This window comes from Emys orbicularis, chromosome 12, assembly GCF_028017835.1.
Source record: "Emys orbicularis isolate rEmyOrb1 chromosome 12, rEmyOrb1.hap1, whole genome shotgun sequence".
NCBI classification, from domain to species: domain Eukaryota; kingdom Metazoa; phylum Chordata; order Testudines; family Emydidae; genus Emys; species Emys orbicularis.
The window spans coordinates 32,247,275-32,265,137 of record NC_088694.1 but is presented as its reverse complement, the minus strand read 5'-3'; the positions used below and the strand labels follow the sequence as shown (position 1 = coordinate 32,265,137).

Below are 17,863 nucleotides of genomic sequence, written 5' to 3'. Positions count from 1 at the left end.
GGCATGGGGCATAAAGGAGAAAGATGGAACAGGCCCAAATCTATGATCTCCGTGATAAGTTACTTCCCGATGGAATTGACAGGAAGAGGGAACTGGGGATTTAGAACATGCTTACACATGCAGACTTGGCAAATGTCACACGTTGCATGGCACATGCATTTGACAGGTCTGTCACACAGGGAGATTACAGGCAGAGCTGGTAGCACTGTCCATGGCTCAGGCTGCATGACACTTCCCGTTATAAGACCTTGTTTTCAGTTGCTTCGATGTTGCCAATTTTTGCCATTTGGGCTGAAATTTTCCATGCCATGTGTCTGCTTCAGGCTTTTGCTTTTTTTTTTTCCCCAAAAAAGGTTAAGCACAACAGTCCAAGCATTTCTCAGAACAAGGCTAGGGAAAAATACAGCAGTTCTTCCCATGTTAAAAATATTCTTCCCGCTGTTAGTTAAGAAACTCGAGCACCTCCATGCTTTGGAGCAAGGATTTGGAATTTGGCGGGAAGGTTGCCCTGGTGTCAGAGCTGTCTCTTTTGCTATCCCCTATAAAAATCCACCTGAATTTGACCAAGTTACGAGCCCCTGAATTAGTTCTTAACGGTGGGGACCTGTTAAGTTTGGCAACTAAATTCTTTGAAAATTCTGTGTACTGACCCTGCTCCAGCCCACGGCTGCAGAGACTGAGTAGGACTTTAAAGAACTTAAGAGTGGCCATACTGGGTCAGAGCAAAGGTCCATCTAACCCAGTATCCTGTCTGCCAACAGTGGCCAATACCAGGTGCTTCAGAGGGAAGGAGCAGAACAGGTAATTATCATACTTTCCCTGCAATTGCTGGGCCTACCTGCTGCATACTGGTCACAGGAACTGAGAGCAGACACTCTCTCTCCGGTGCTCTCATTGGTCCCTGTCACAGGGTCGGTGCTGGCTCTCCCACTTTTATGCCTGCACCCTGTGTTTAGGCTGGTATAATAAAGACTCTTCCACGCCTTCCTTTGCTGGATCACCCAAGTGTCTTTATTTACAGCGTTCGTGCAGTTCCCCAGTCTCCCAACAGCTAGTGCCCCACAGACCCTCCCCAGGGTCTCCTGCCTTGGAGGCTTCCCTCTTTGGTAAGGAGACAGCGATACCATCCTCCTGTCTCCTCCCAGTCTAGGCCCCTCTCTGGGGTTTGTTCAGGGTTTTTATAGTCCTCACTTGCCTCAGCCCAGCTGTCAGCACTCAGCTCAGCATGTTCTTCTGAGCCAGCCCTGATTAGGGCTTGCAGCTGGGCTCACTGCTGAATACCTGTCTCTACCCTGGCCTCCTGGCCAGAGAGCAGACTGCAGCCAGAATTTTGGCAGGGCTTTAAAGGGGGTTTTATCCCTGCCCTGCCACAGTTCCCCTTGGGTGTTCGGGAAGCCTGGAATAGGAAGAGGAAGCAACCTGACTGGGCCTAAGGATGGGTGGGGGAAAGAGAGAAACTGAGACTGGGACAAGAACAGGCTGGAGGGGACGGGGCAGAAGAATGCAGGCTCCTTAGACACTGGAATAGTACCAAGGATTACTGAATGTCAGGATTCCTCTGCTGCCAGTCTCTCATTGCCTTCTAATGGCTGGGCCACAGAGGATGACAACCTACTACTGCTGCTATAGGTTACTCTGTGCTAGGGATGTAAAGGTACTACCCCTGCTGATGAACTATGGGGGAGTCATTTGGTTCCACAGTATGGCATTTTTATTTGTTTGCTTTTTTATACTGTAGGAAATTACATTAAAAACCCCTACAATACATGAACATTAAGGTGACAAAGTCAAGCCCTCAAAAGTTAGGAAATGCCTGAATTAAGGGTGCCCTCACATTGGGGCCAAGGTGCCTTAATGGTGCATTTCCATACCTTGAATAAATTGGGCTTCTTTTAACTTAAAGCTTAACTCAGAATTTCTTGGACTGACAGCGTTTGGTTTGGGGATAATTGCACCATTCCTGTAATGTATTTTACACTAAATTACTGCTATACGCTCGCAAACATTACTCCATCCTGATGTACACTGTTATAATTCCAGTTTGTCCCAGAGTCAGAGTCAGCTTTAGTATCATCTGCTAGCTTTGTTAACATGCAGTTTGGCCAATCACTAATGTAAATGATAAGAACAGATCTAACCGTGCCATCCTGCCTGCACACTTTGCCATTCATCATTACCTTTGTGGTTCTTCAGACAGTTTTCAATTCACGTACCAGTATGGGATCAAAGTTAATTAACCAATTTTAATAAATTAATTAGTTAGTTACATTGAGTCACTCTACCAAATGCTTTACTAAAATCCACAGATGATATATTTTATTACAAAAGATAAGGATATGGGGAGTGAAAATACGATTCAATTTAAAAAGTTGACAAAACATTTTTAAAAACAGCCAAGATTGGTTTCTTACTAGCACAGATCACTTTTCTTGCATTGAAAGAGCAGTTTTGAGCATCCCTACTGCTGGAGTTTTGAGGTGCCCCTAGGCAGAGATTTATCATCTTGTAACCATGTCTTGTGTGCTAGGTCTTACACCTTATTGCCTGAGATTCGGCAGGGCAAGACAGGAGGGGTCAGCACATTTTGACAGATGTCTGATGCTGTATCCAGTGAACACATTTGTAAATATTCTGAACATAAAGGAAATAACTGCTGGGTGGCGTTGCCAGAAAGTTTATTTGATGGCAACTTTAATCCATTCAGCATCTCATGACAGGATGCTGCTCCTCCTGCAACAGCCTCAGGGGCAATTCAACAGCGATGGGCACGAAAGGCTGCCCACAGGAGGGTCTGCACAGCCTGATAAGATGGCTAATGAAAAATCCTCACAGGAACAAGGATCGAGCTGTCCTGTCCATAAATCAATGCCAAACAAAGCACAAAGAGATGGTGATGGAAGGATGAGTGGGGGTGTCTGGTAATCCCAGGTATCTTCTCTTTGCACACTCAGGGGGTCACTTGTGTCTTGTTTAGTTCCTCTCTGCATTCTTCATGGGCTGCAGCAATTTCGTATCTACGTCGTCTTCCCAAGCTCTATTTTCTTCTGAATGGCACGAGCAGAGTGATAGATCAAGGAATCAATGAGTCCTGCCACTGAAAGAAGAAAAGAAGGATCAGCCCAGACATTCCACAAAACAGAAGAAAATGCTTTATCTCATGGGACAAACACGGAATCCTTCCCCCAGGGGCGAAGTTCCAGCTCTAAGCACAGAGAACAGAACCCTTGCAGCTCCCTGGGAGATTGTGGAGACCCTGATCTCCTCTGATGGAGATGAGACACAGATGGGATTATGCTTCTCGGGACAAAGATCATTCTCACCAAGGCAGCTGATGCATGCGCTGAAGAACAGAATGGTATCCAAAAGACAAGAGATTAAACCCCATTCTCACAGAATTTAAGGCGCCAGGATTCCAAAGCAAAAGGACAAGACGTCTCCCTTCGACAGATGGGCCCCTACACTCCTATGTGTCTCATTGTGCATATTTATTTCCAAACCTATCTGCATAACCTGAAAGCCCCAACCACCCTGCTTAGAACAAGACTGAGATTCATTTGACAAAAGGAATTGCTTCTGGAAAGCTTTTCCCTGGTCAGACACATTTTCTAGACAAATATGACTCAAATGTATAGTAACAACAGAGCTTCTGTTATATTTCTTCAACTTTGTTATTGTTTCAAATGGAAATTCGGTGTAAAGTTAGCTTCTTTTCGTACTGCCACTTATGCTGAAATTAGACATTATTGTATTTATACTTCTATTGTGAACTGGATCTTTGTAAAGAAATGAACATTCATGCTAATGATAATGTATAGCTCCGAAGGGGGTGTGGCACCTCAGGGAAGGCAAAGAAAGCCCTAATCTCTGCCCAAAGGAGCTTCAATCCACATTTCAGCCCTAGTATGAGCAGGGTGACAAGCCTGCACATTTTAGAAAAAATGAAACTAAAAGCTCCGATACCTGTAAATACTCCTCCAACAATGGCACAGACTCCTGTGAGGAAGTGTGTAAAGGGCCTAGAGAGAGGAAAACAGGTTGAATAATCTCCATGAGCTCAGGTGCCATGATGACAGATCAATACCTAGACCGATCGCTTGCAAGTTATAAATATAGAGCTTAAACAAAACAAAAAGGAAGAGTTTAATGGTGAAGAAAATGAAATCCCAAAATTCAATCTGTCCATCTACTGGTCAGATTCTGCCACCACCGTTCAGGCTACGTGGTGCTGTACTTTGCAAATAGGGCCACTGATATCAATGGCACTATTCATGAAGTGATATACTCACTTTATACAATAAAATATACAGAGGTCCTCATCCCCAATAATTTACCATCAATGCCTATCTGCACTGACAATGAAAAACCTCAAAAACCCCATGTTAATACGTGATTAAGATGGAGAACCATGGAAAAAGTTAGGATATCACAAAGCTAAGTAACATGAACTGAGCCACATTGCACAGTCTGCTTGTTTAAGGGTATATATTTAATAAAGAGTAATACATGTAATTAATGCATGACATAAGAGAAATAGGAACCGAAACTACGACATCCTGTGTGTGCAGCTAAAATAGGAACCTCAGCTTTTCAGTTTGCTGAATTCTATCTGATTAACTTCATGATCTTCATGTAGCATTAACGTGGTTGTATTTGAGATTGAGATTAACTCCCCCCACCCAATATGAATGTCTTTACTCTTTTCTGCTGTACTTCATAGAAACATAGAATATCAGGGTTGGAAGGGACCTCAGGAGGTCATCTAGTCCAACCCCCTGCTCAAAGCAGGACCAATCCCCAGACTAATTTTTGCCCCAGGTCCCTAAATGGCCCCCTCAAGGATTGAACTCTCAACCCTGGGTTTAGCAGGCCAATGCTCAAACCACTGAGCTATCCCTCCCCCCAAATACTTCCACCATTGCACAACGATCAATGGGACTCTGCTGCGAGACAGCACCACAAAAGCTCACTTTCCAAAACTGATAACACACAGTGCAATATGCTGTATCCTGTGAGCACATTTGTTAATATTCTTAACACAAAGGAATTAATTGCAGGGCGATGTTCCCAGAAAGTTTATTGGATGGCAACTTTAATCCATCCATCCATCAGTACCATTCCATCGTAACAGAAATGCTGTGAATTCTCCTTTCATCAGAACACTGATTTAAAACATGGCTACGTTAAACAAAACACTTTCGTACCCTTTGACTGTGTTTTATTTGTTGACTACTGATTAGAAATACTTGGTGTTTCACTGTGTCACTATGTGTGCCATCCCCAATATAGCTGCCTACAATAAAATACATAGACACACCACTGAAAACATCACAAAACACAGATTTCACATACATTGTGTGTTACTGTCACTATAGGCCATATTATAAAATCTCAGAATATCTGGAGAGGTTCAGGTTGTGTAAGAACTGGCCTCATCCTTCCAAGCAGGGTGAATGAAGTGAATAGAAACACCCCCTTACCTGTGTTTCTCTGTCAGTTTCACCATCATGGGAGAAAGCTCATAGAGCACAAATACACCAGGGAGGCCCTGATCTCCTATTAGCCCATTGGCGATTTTCTCATGCCGGGTAACTGAAAACTGGTTAGTCCTCACCACCTAGCAGGAAATAAATATGGGAAATATTGTTTCATTAATAAAGTAACTAAAAGACTAAGTAGTGTAGACTGCACTTTGGAGCCTCTGCTGAAGGCCACCCTACCTCTAGAGGATGCTAGGAGGGGCACTCCCAGACCTAACCCTATCTTCACTAAAGACGACATCCTGCAGGATTCTGGAGAACTGAAAGCCAGGAGTGAGAATGAGCCATGCACAAGTCCCCAAGCTCTTAACGATTTTTGGTCCCTAATGGTGGTGATTGTGGGTAGGAGCACAAGTCCTCCCCACCCCCCACATCATCTTTGGAACCTTCCAGACAGTTCCTCCTTGAGAGCTGCCTGCAGCCACTGTTCCAGCACTTCTCAACCCTCCCCTAATGCTCCTCCCTGCCTTCCAGTCTTTGGTATTTTTATTCTGGTGACCTTTTGGCTCCCTGACTGCTGATAGTTCCTCCAGCCTTCGGAGGCTGTGGAGGAACCTTGGTTCTGTGGCCTGGATCTTTGTACTTAATGCTCTCGTACTCTTGCTTCAGAGCATCAGCATTTCAAAGCCTTGTTGCTCTCTCAAGGCCTCGGTTCTTTTCTGGCGCACTCTGGAGATCTCCGAACTTTGGAGCGATTTGCCTCGAATGTTTCTTTCCTTGTCCCTTGAGCAAATGTCATCCTCTATCTTGACACATCAGGCACTTTCAAGCAACATCTACATGGCAGAAAGATGTCTATCACGTAAGAAGTATTCGCTGCTTCCTCTGCATAGAGGTTGGGCATGCTGTGTGGCGATGTTTGCAGAATGCAGCCTGTGTACTGAACCATTATGTTTCCAATCGTTTCTCAGAGAATCCAGTAAGTTCAGCATGAGCCCAGACTGCAGGGCTTCAAAAGGAGAAATCCCGAAAGGGTAAGCCTGAGTTAGCTTTGACCCACCCTCCCTCGTAGGCCCAGGGGCATAGCTTTCACTAAAGCACAGTCTATCTTCCCATCCAAAGCAGGAAACAATGCTACAGAATGATTCCCCAACACCCTCCAGGTCTCAGTATTTGAGTTGGTTGTACCAAGCTCCCACTAAATGGATGAGACATCACCTTGCCTCAACAGGAGATGGAGTAGGAGACAGCTGCTCTCCGGTTCGTCACTGCGGAAGCTCCTGGGCTCACATTAGTTTTACATAAAAGCTTCCTGTGTCCCCTCTCCATACCGATTTAGGATTGAGAGATTGATCCAGGGAGCCTCAATGTCATCCAGATCAATCTAGTGTCCACTTTTCAAAAAGGATCTTGACAAACTGGAAAGTGTTCAGAAAAGAACTGTAAGGGTACGTCTACACTTACCGGAGGGTCCGGCGGCAGGCAATCGATGTTCTGGGATCGATTTATCGCGTCTGGTTTAGACGCGATAAATCGATCCCGGAAGTGCTCGCCGTCGACGCCGGTACTCCAGCTCGGCGAGAGGAGTACGCGGCATCGACGGGGGAGCCTGCCTGCCGCGTCTGGACCCGCGGTAAGTTCGGACTAAGGTACTTCGAATTCAGCTACGTTATTAACGTAGCTGAATTTGCGTACCTTAGTCCGAAGTGGGGGCTTAGTGGGGACCAGGCCTAAGAATGATTCAAGGTCCAGAAAACTCACCTTACAGTAAGAGATGCGAGAAGCTCAATCTATTTAGCTTATAAAGGGTAAAGTTAAGAGGGGCGTGATCATGGGTCTATAAGTATCTACAGAGGCAGAGTTCTGATCGCACTGGGCTCTTCAATCTAGCAGACAAAGGCAGAACAAGATCCAAAGGCTAGAAGCCAAAGCTAGACAAATTCAACTGGATATAAGGCGCAGTGGGGGGAATTAACCACTGGAAAAATTTACCAAGGGATGTGGTAGATTCTCCATCACTTGCAGTCTTTAAATCAAGACTGAATATCTTTCTAAAAGATACATTCTAGCTCAGCTACAAGTTAGGGGATTGATGCAGGAATCATGGGGTGAAATTCCATGATCCATGCTATGCACGAGGTCAGATTATATGACCATTATGGCCCCTCTGGCCTCAAAAAAAAATAATAATAATAATAATTATAAAAAAAATAAAAATCCGTGAATCTCTAAAGCTGCCTCCAAGGCAACATCATCATCTTCGACTCTTATATGGGACCATATGTCAAGATCTATCAGGCGCTGGCTCCTAAACTTGATGCTCAACCTCCTCTGTTCAGAGTGCCTTGGCACAGCCAGTGTCAACATCTTCTGAGGAATGACTGATGCTCCAGGCTCCCCATCAGCTCAGCAGGTTAACCTTAATGGAAGCAGTGTAATGATCAGGGTGGCATTGGCAGCTAGTTGGACACTGATGTGCTGGAGAACTCTTCTGATGCCAAGTATGTGTCTGTCCAATTCACAGGAACGGAAGACTAGCAACTCAATGTGAGGATCCAATTTTACCTCTAAAAGAGCAGGCTAAGTCAACCAGCTTTGAGTTCCCCGGCTCCAACAATCTCAAGTGGACAGACCCCTGGATTGGACAGACCCCTGGAGCCTCTGTCTAATAAAGGTGCTGTGCCCTTGCACCCTCTTTTGGACCAGCTGATGAAGGTGTGGTACCCTCCTCACCCTAATCCCTGTTTGAAGTTGCTTGAGAAAAAGCACATATTGCCCCAGGATGCCCTTGACAGCATCCCTCCCTTCCCACACCGCCAGAAGGAAGCCTGGCCACTGTACCAGCCAAGCACACCAGCACTGGGAGCTTCAGCACTGTGGCTTATTTGGAAGAAGCGTTTCCACTCCACTGCAGAAACACTTTGCATTATGGCCCTTCTGGATAAAGAGCAGGTAGAGCTGTGGAAAAGGGACACTTCTCTTCGCCGGGATAAGTATCAGGAGCTCAGAAAGATTGTGTATGAAGGCACAGACCTAGTCTGGCAACAGTTTTGGGGGACCTACTTCACTGGCTACCTCACAGCCACTATCTGAGGTTCCAGGTTCGACCAGGAGATGCCAAAAGGCTGCGGGTCCCTCTTACCTGAGAGAACCTCTGTGGGGAACAGATGAAGACCTCTCTATTGAGAGCAAAGGCATTAAAGGCTACTCTGTGTTCTCTCAGATCTCTCTCTCATCCCACAGGCCCTTCCCACAAGGAAGGAAAGGAAGAAATTCCAAGTAAAGTTGGTTTTCACATCAAAGGCCACATTCCAAGGGGCTCAGTACTCCGCAGGCTCAGGGAGCGCAATTCCAAAATCAACAAGAGAAGCCAAAGCATCCTACATTTCCTTCCAATAAGCATCAAAGACCAATGAAAATCTGATGCTCTGGTACTTTCTGTAGCCTGCCAGAACCTGCCTGGTGGAGGCAGAATGGGAGCATTTCTTCCTCACTGGCCTACATCACTTTGGACAACTGTGTCCTTAGCGTTGCTCATGGGATACAAGATCAGGTTTTCTGAAACTGCTCCACACCTTTCCCTAAGAATACACTTGGGGTCCTCTACATGAGGCAAAGATACTGCAGGGAATCCACTCCTTCCTGGCAAAGAAAGCCACAGACCCTGGGTGAAACAGGGAGAGGGATTACTCCAGATACTTCCTGATAGTCAGACAAGAGGGTTCCAGCCAGCCCATCCTAGATATCAGGGATCTAAATAAAGGAAACACTCAGGACGGTCACTCTGAGAGCCATCATGCCTCTTCTGGAAGGATGCTATGTGCTCTGGAGCTTGCAGTTGCTTCCATGCACATAGGGGTACTTCCCAAGCACCAGAAGGATCTTGGATGTGTCCTACGGAAACAGCTCTACCACACTCATTTCTGGCCTGGCATTGGCACAATGTGTTTTCATGAAAGGCCTGATGGTACCAGTACAGGCTGGGAGTGCACACATTCCCCTACTTCGATGATTGACTGATCAATTACAGGTCACTGGAAGCAGTTGAAAGATCAATCCGTGTTCACCATCAGGGTGCTGGATTCACCAGTGTTCATGATAAACTACCCAATTCCCAGCTTCTCCCCAGCAGACACCAGGGTTATGTAGGAGCCCTGCTCAACGCAGCTCAACTCAAAGCTTATCCACACCATGATAAGATCCAGGACATTGCTAGTCTGGCAGAAAGGATATATGAGAGCCAGCAAGGGACAGCTTGGACCATGCTTCGATTATTTGGTTTCACGGCTGCACTTGTATTAATAGTACCTACCGACACAACATCATAGTGGATGCTGAGATCCCAGCAGAAGCAAGCCTCCCAGGGACTCTTGCATTACATCTGGGAAATGAACAATCTCACTGGTTTGGTGGCAGTTCAGTGACAATGTGACAATGAAAGAGATTTCCAAGTCTCTCCCACTCAAACTGTAAGGATCATAGATGTGTCCCACCTGACTAAGGAGCTCATGCAGAGGAATCCTCACCAGGGGACTTGGACTCTCCAGGAACAGCTGCACGAGATGGGAACAGCCCTATATGCTTGAAGGACCTTGGAGACCTGGTATCTCAGGAAGTGAGCCTGATTCATACAGACATTCAAACCGCTGTGTTTTTACATAACCAAGCAAGAAAGCAAGGGGTGGCAACTCCTGTGTCAGGAAGCCTACGGATGTGGGAGTTGGGGGGCTATGTCCTACAAGACATTTCCGGTCACCTGGCAGAAGAGAACAGGACTACAGACAGCCTGAGCGGATCTGAGACTGATCCTTATGATGAGCAGTCTCTGGAACTTCCAGTTGAGAACATCAGAATTAGACTCTTTACAACTCGCTGAACAAGTTGCCAGACTCCTGCTCATGGTGCTGAGAAGAGACCACACTGATGAGTCAGCAATGTGATGCTGTTGCAAAAGAAGCAAATGCAATTTAGGGTTGAATTAACAGAGGCATAGCATGCAAGTCATGGGAGGAGACAGTACTGCTCTACTCAGCGCTGATTAGGTGTTGCAGGATACTGTGTCCAATTTTGGTCACCGCTGTATAGAAAGAATGTAGAGAAACGGGGAAGGATCCAGAGGTGAGCGACAAAGATGATCAAAGGGATGGAATGCAAGCAATACGAGCAAAGGCTGAAGGAACTGGGTATGTTTAGTTTGGAAAAGAGAAGATTATGGGGGGACATGATGGCGGTCGTCAAATACTTGAAAGACTGACATAAAAAAGGAGATAAAATTGTTCTTTCTTGCCACAGATGGCAGGATGAGGGGCAATGGGTTCAAACTACAGCATAGCAGATTTAGATTAAGTCTCCGGAAAAATTTCCTAATTGTAAGAACAGTAGGACAATGGAACAGACTGGGAGGTTGTGGAAGCTCCTTCACTGGAGGTTTTCAAAGGGAGGCTGGAGAGCATCTGTCTTGGATGGTTTAGACACAACAAATCCTGCATCTTGGCAGGGATTAGACTAGATGACCCTTGCGGTCCCTTCTACGCCTAGGGTTCTAGAATTCTCTCTGTCTTCTTTATCCACTGAAACTAACTATCTGGCCTCAGATGATCAATCAGAATCAAGACACCTGACTCTATCCTAGCAGAGGAGCTCTCCCTGATTGGTTAGCTCCTGATCGTGTAGAGCTCTGTAGGCATGGTGCCTTTGAGCAGCAGTGAGTATTGTACACGAGGTATTTTTAGATACGAAATAATTACTCACCTGCTAATTCTGGTTCTCTGAAGATTAGGGCTGCTGCACGACTAAAAAAATTAAATTGCGCGGTGACATTGTAAATAAGAAGAGGGCAGCATTATCTTCCGTAAATGTAAACAAATTTGTTTCTCTTAGCGACTGGCTGAAGAAGAAGTAGGACTAAGTGGACTTGTAGGCTCTAAAATTTTACAGTGTTTTGTTTTTGAGTGCAGATATGTAACAAAAAAAATCTACATTTGTAAGTTGCACTTTCACAATAAAGAATCGCACTACAGTACTTGTCTGAGGTGAATTGAAAAATACTATATCATTTTTAGAGTGCAAATATTTGTAATACAAAAATAATATAAAGTGAGTGCTGTACATTTTGTATTCTGCGTTGTAACTGAAATCAATATATTTGAAAATGTAAAAAACCATTTAATATTAATATTTAATACTATTCAGTTGGTATTCTATTGTTTAATAGTGCGATTAAAACTGCGATTAGTCACGATTAATTTTTTTGAATCGCGTTAATTTTGAGTTAATTGCGTGAGTTAACTGCGATTAACTGACAGCCCTACTGAAGATATCTCCTCTTAGTTTGGAGCGGAAGTTTTCTGAGGTGCTCTTCATATTTACATCTTTGTGTTCGCTGTTCTACCTTTGAAGCACTAACCTTTCAATCATTTTGCTTTCAGGATTGGTTTGTTGTTCTTTGAATTTAACATACTTGTTATTAATATCATTGTAAAATATATGTGTTAACGCTATATATGAAGTTCTGAATTCCCTCTGTATTAGGTTATTAAAATTTGTTTAAGACAAGACAGCTTAGCCTAGGTAAAGGTGATGGACAGGTCTGTCCTAGACACAGAAATGTGGGTTTACCTCAATTTACAAGTTAGCTGTAAACAAAGCCATCAAGCTAAACCAGAGGGGATTATCCTGATTCTGAACTTTAGAGGGACAGAACTAACACGGCTCCGGTGCCTCAGACAGACACAGGAGTCTGAATCCCCAGGAGACCTTCCTGACTTGTAAGACAAAGACCGTCCCATTAGGGATACACGGAAGAGAGACTCCATCTTGTTCCTTCACCTTAGGAGACAAAGAAACCAGCTATCTGATCTCTGTGATGGGTCCTGGCCTGGCTGGCCAGTAAAAGCTGTAAAAGAGACCGGGGGAGAGAAAAAACATCTTGAACAAAGACTAGGGTGACCAGACAGCAAGTGTGAAAAATCGGGACGGGGGTGGGGGGTAATAAGAGCCTATATAAGAAAAAGACCCAAAAATCGGGACTGTCCCTATAAAATCAGGACATCTGGTCACCCTTAACAAAGACTATCTTGCTAGATTAAATTTTAGACTTCTAGATGTCTGGTTTCACTTTTATTTGCTTGTAACCATCTCTACCATTATCCTCTATTTGGTATCACTTAATCCAGTTTCTTTTGTTAATAAACTTATTTTGCTTTCATTATAAATCATCAATGCTGTGTAAGTGTGTGCTTCTAGAAAGTTGACAGCTTGGAGTTTGACTGTCTCTGTAAAGGCAGCAAACCTAGCACTATCTCTGTGAGGATCCCCTGGACTGGATTCTGAGGGAGGATTATTTGGGGGAAAATTCAGCGCTGGAAAGGTACTAAGGTCAGCCTGCAAGGAATAACCAGGTTGGTCAGAGCCAGGATGAGGTTTGTGGACTGCTGGCAGGCTGCTTGGGTCAGAGCTCTGGACCAAAGCTTCATAGCCACAAGACAGCCAAGGATACAGGACAGAAAGCTCTTACTGGCCTGGGTGAACCCCATAACATCACACACAGGTTCAGTATCTCTTCCAAACTTTTTGCTAGCATTAATTATTCTAACCCTGGATATTCTTGGTATCCACATAAATGTAGACATAATCCCTTTTTGAATCTTGCCACGTTCTTGACCTCAACAACTTCCTGTGCAATGTGTTCCTCAGTCTAATTACTCATTGTGTGAAAAAGTATTCCCTTTTATCAGTTCTGAATTTCCCATTTTTAAAATTAATTGAATGTCCCTTTGTTCTTGTGTTATCAGTCACAGAGAACAGAAGCTCCTCAGCCAACTTTCCTAGACCATGTATCCTGTCCCGTATTATGCATCATCTTTCTCAGGGAAACACTCTTTCCAATCTCTCTTCATAGGAAGAGTTTTTCCAGGCTCCAAATCATTCTTATCTAATTGTGCAATACTCTGTGTGAGATGGGGTAACCAGTACTGCACATGGTATCCAGATGAGGCTGCACCATTTTTTTATATGATGTGAAAACAAATGATGCAGTTACCATATGAACTTCATTTCTGATCAGTCATGTGACTTGGGCTTGATTCTCTGCATGACTTCCTTGCCCCCTAATTCCAAAGTCTTGGCCCTGCCATTTCATTTCTCCTGTGAACACAAGTGAAGCTGGGAGGAGGGTATGTAACACTGAAAGAAGAAGTTGATGGTGGGGCCTGCTTTAAGGAAAGTGACAGGAAAGCAAGATTAGGTTTATTCAACCAGAGAACAATGGCCTGTTGAATAAAGTGCAGCAGGCACAGGAGTAAGGGAGACATCTAAATTAAGAACCAGGCCACACACATCTGGGACTCCCTGCCACAATCACAACAATACACAGTTTGGCATCTGGCAAGGTCTACTGTTTTAAAGGGCAGAGGCTATGTCCAGAGAGGCCACTTGAGGCCTGACAAGGTCTGCAGCCTTCAAATGACCCCCTCTGCTGTAAGCTTTCATTTCTGTGGTAATACACTGTATTTTACTTGGTTCCCTTGTAACCTGGCTATAGAGTGCTTTAGGGGTATGCCAGGGGTTCTTAAAAGTCTTTTCACAGGGAGGATCGCATCTCACTCAACAGGCCTCGTCTCATGGATTCTCTCCCTCCCCACTTCAATTCCATTTATTATTGCACAATATTCTTGTGGCATTTACACGCTACTGCAGTAACATCTGTCTGAGTATCATATGAAAGCTAATAACAATTGCTTACATGGAAATATGATGACAGCAAATTATACAGGTCATTTTAACTGTGTTCCTTCTTTAAAAGAGTGACTCCTACTGTCTCCTTCTGCTCATCACTCCATCTACCACTCCTGTGTGTCCTGCTCCTCTCTCTCCCCCTACTCCTTCACATGATTCTCTGCCACTTGGTCCCGTTCTCCCTTACATATGCTGTCTTGCTGCTCAGACCTCTCCACCTGAACCTACTTTTCTGCAAGGTGATCTTCTTTTCCACTGGACATGGTACCAGGTTCCTCACCCCCCCAACCCCCTTTCCAGTCATTCCGCTACAACTCATGGCTCCGTGCCATTGGCACCTCTAGTCTTGCTGGTGGAGCTGGAGCATGGGGGCAGCTCCCATTTCCATGCCCACACTCTCCTCCCTTTATGTAGCAGCAGCAGCACCACATAATGGATATGATTAGGCTAGCTCCTTCTTGTTTCCAGCTGCTTTTACAGGCATCCAAGCTTTTTTGCCATGGACGCCCGAGACCCACAGAAGCAGCTGGAAGCAGATACCCCATTGATGAGTGGGACATAAATGGATAGTCAGAAGGAAGAGCAAACAAGTGCCCTCCAGCAAGTGCTCCACCAATCACAGTTTGAGAAGGCTTTACACATTCAAAGATAAGAGACGCCTTAAAACAAAATTAATAAAGCACAGAAGCATATAAACACAGGAGTGTTTCTGGGGTTGGGCCTGCAGAAAGAGACCAGCATCCCCAATGTGTGTACAAAGAAAAAAAAAACGGTGCTTACCTCACCATCGACTTTCATATAGACTGTAGGGACCACTTTGACGAAGTACTGAAACATCATAGAAGCTAGCAGCAGAAGCCAAAGAGACATAGTGAATAACCAGAAAAGACAGAGATGTGCCCATTCTGAACTTCATTGACCCTTATTAATAAATCTTTCTTTTAAATGCTAATGCAGATACTTTCTACAGCCACTACAGACAGCAGAAGACAGCCACATCATGATGAACTACCTAGATGTGTTACAGGCTGGGAGAACTCTGACTAGCCATAGTATATATCATGTGGAATAACCACAGCACACAAAATAGACACAAAAAAGCATTGCCAAACCATGCTGTAGAGCCATGCTGCATAGCCATGGCACACACAATAGCTATAGTCGAGGATGGTAGTAGAAACCTGCAGCTAAGTTAAAATACGCTGATTTTCTCTAAATAGTTAGGAACTTGTCTACCTGAGAGGAGACCTCTCTCCCCATGCCATCACTGCTTAATTTAGAGGCCCCTTAGTTTAGACAGATGGGCCTGCTGGGAGGGCATTTTCCACAGAGGATACTGGCCATGGAACTTGGTTTGCAACCGCGCAGATCTGCTACCCTCCTGGATACCATGCTCACTCTTTTCCCCAGGCATTTAGGGTGAGGGTTAGATTGAGGGAAGGGAACAGATCTCTCTGAGGCAATGGTGAGATAAGATGAATCTCTAAAGGGTGAAGGGACTATTGCACATGTTTCTTTTAAAATGTTTACAGGGCATATTTTAATTTTGGTCAAAGGCACCTAGAGCAAAGGATTGGTGCTTGAAATACAATACAAATAAATCCCTACCACCAGGCCATCGATTGTGGTCTTTTGCCACAGAGGGATTCTCAAGGGACCTTCCCCTCTGAGGGAGGCCAGAGCTAGTTTAGAAAATTCACCTTTGGGGCTGGAACTTTCCAAGTTTTGTCTCAGAGAGTGAATGGCAAAGTTCTCAGGAATCAGGAAGACTGAAGGCAGTTATTCTGCAAGGAAGATGGAAAGAGCAGGGGGCTCTTCTAGTCCTCCCCACAGCTTTTAGTCACATGCCCCATCAAGCTACCTGTGGCTCATGGTGGGCTGTAACTGAGAATTTCTCCTTCAGGACGGGCTGACGAATAATGTTCTATTACAGAGAAGTCCATGACAAACTCCCCTCTTTCAAAATGGCTGCCATATCCCACTGTTCTCAATAAGACTGAAGCCACACACTGCCCTCAGGTAGCCATTTTGAGAAAGGAATTTATCTGCCTCCAGCTCAATGGGGCTAGGTGTTCCTTTTCACATTCTGACACACAGGCAGCCATTTGAGGCCTTGTTTACACCGGAAATATTTTTTTGAATAACTTAAGATGAGAATTTAAACTGATACTGTTTACAGGTATAACTGCTGCGTGGACTCTCTTATTCTGGTATACAAGTGTCTTTTTCAGGTTTGTTTATGCTGCACAGGAAAGGGTTTATGCTAAATAAAAAAAAGGTACTTTATGGTGGAATACAAGTGTCCAGATGAGGAGTTATACTAGAAGAACTATAATGGTATAAACTTGGATAACTTTCCTGTGCAGACAAGGCCTAATAAGAGCTGCTTACTTTCGCTGTTAGTTTCACTTTGGGAGCAATGGAAGGTGCTGGCCAGTTTGAAAGAAGGCATCTTAACTGAAGTCAGCCTATAACCTCAGTCCCATTGAGAACAATGGGAGATGGCAGTCATTTTGAAAGAAGACAATTCTTTGGGTATTTCTCTGAAGGAGAAGAACTTTCATTTATCAGAAATAATGGCAAAAATTACTAAAGCTACCCACTGCACCAGATCTACTCTCCAGAGAGGGCAAGAGGGAGGGGGAACTGTGTGTGCGCGTGCGTGTGTGCACATGTGTGGGCAGGGGAGTGTGTACGGGCTGTTGGAGGGAAGAGGAAACTGGTATGTGTGTTTGAGAGCATAGAGGACTGTAAGGAGGTGCACACGGCAGGAGGAATTTGGAGGACAGGAGCGAGAGGGAAACAGGGGTGCTTTAAAGTGGCATATGCTATACCAGAAAAAGACACTCATTTATGTAGGCCGATTTGCCCCACCCCCAAGTGGCTGATGAGCAATGAGTGAGCAAATGTCAGGGAGAGCAGAAGTGTCATTTTTGCTAGGGCAGGAAGGCTCGCCCGTTAGGCAGCACCATCAGGGTTCTCCCTGCAGCCTGTCCCAGTTGCTCTGGCTGTGCTGTAGCTCTTTAGGTTGTTCTGAAACACTTATTTGATACAAAAGTTTAGAAAGAGGTTCTCCTGCACATGGCTGTACCTTGCTGTGCAGTGATGTCTGTCCCATCCAGAGGATTGATGAGGCCTGGATAATCCCTCCCAAATGAGAGACGTTTGATATAGTGCGTCATATTGATCTGAAACAGAAACACTGACACACTCAAACAGCTGGCACAGCATCTACCCAGGGGCAGGACGAGGGCCCTGGGGTTTGCAGAACATGAACAACTTTCTTTGGTGAGAGACTCTAAGGGGTGGCATCTCCTCTCTCCCTCCATGGGAAATCTCAATGTTCCTGCCCATTGAGATTCCAAGGTGCAGGCAACTCCCCCCACCCTTCCCACCATGGAAACTTCCCTCTGGGGAGAGGTTCTGAGGCACAGGTGTCTCTTCCCTCCTGGTGCAGGGCAAAGAAGAGCCAATCAGATGCAACTGGGGGCACAGTGGGATTCTGTGCCCCCTCTCAAACAGCGCTTATATGGCTGTTAGACACGTGGCAAGGAAAAAAAAGAATGTCAGAGAAGAGCTAGAAGTTAAGAAGGAAGAAGAAAGGAGAAATCCAGTCTTTTTAAAGAATATTTTCCATCATGTCAACACGC

At 44.9% G+C, this 17,863-nt stretch overlaps 1 protein-coding gene across 1 annotated transcript in view; it reads right to left on the bottom strand.

Annotated features, from left to right (window-relative positions):
- Positions 1-2,231: 2,231 nt before the first annotated feature.
- The window catches only part of ERGIC3 (ERGIC and golgi 3), a 60,229-nt gene continuing 44,597 nt past the window's right edge, over positions 2,232-17,863 (bottom strand). The window contains exons 9-13 of the mRNA XM_065414501.1: positions 17,305-17,401; positions 14,994-15,058; positions 5,478-5,614; positions 3,961-4,016; positions 2,232-3,094 (exon numbers count right to left, since the gene is read on the bottom strand). Of these exons, the coding sequence (XP_065270573.1) occupies positions 3,015-3,094; positions 3,961-4,016; positions 5,478-5,614; positions 14,994-15,058; positions 17,305-17,401 (435 nt within the window). The 3' untranslated portion in view covers positions 2,232-3,014. The remainder of the gene's footprint in view (positions 3,095-3,960; positions 4,017-5,477; positions 5,615-14,993; positions 15,059-17,304; positions 17,402-17,863) is intronic.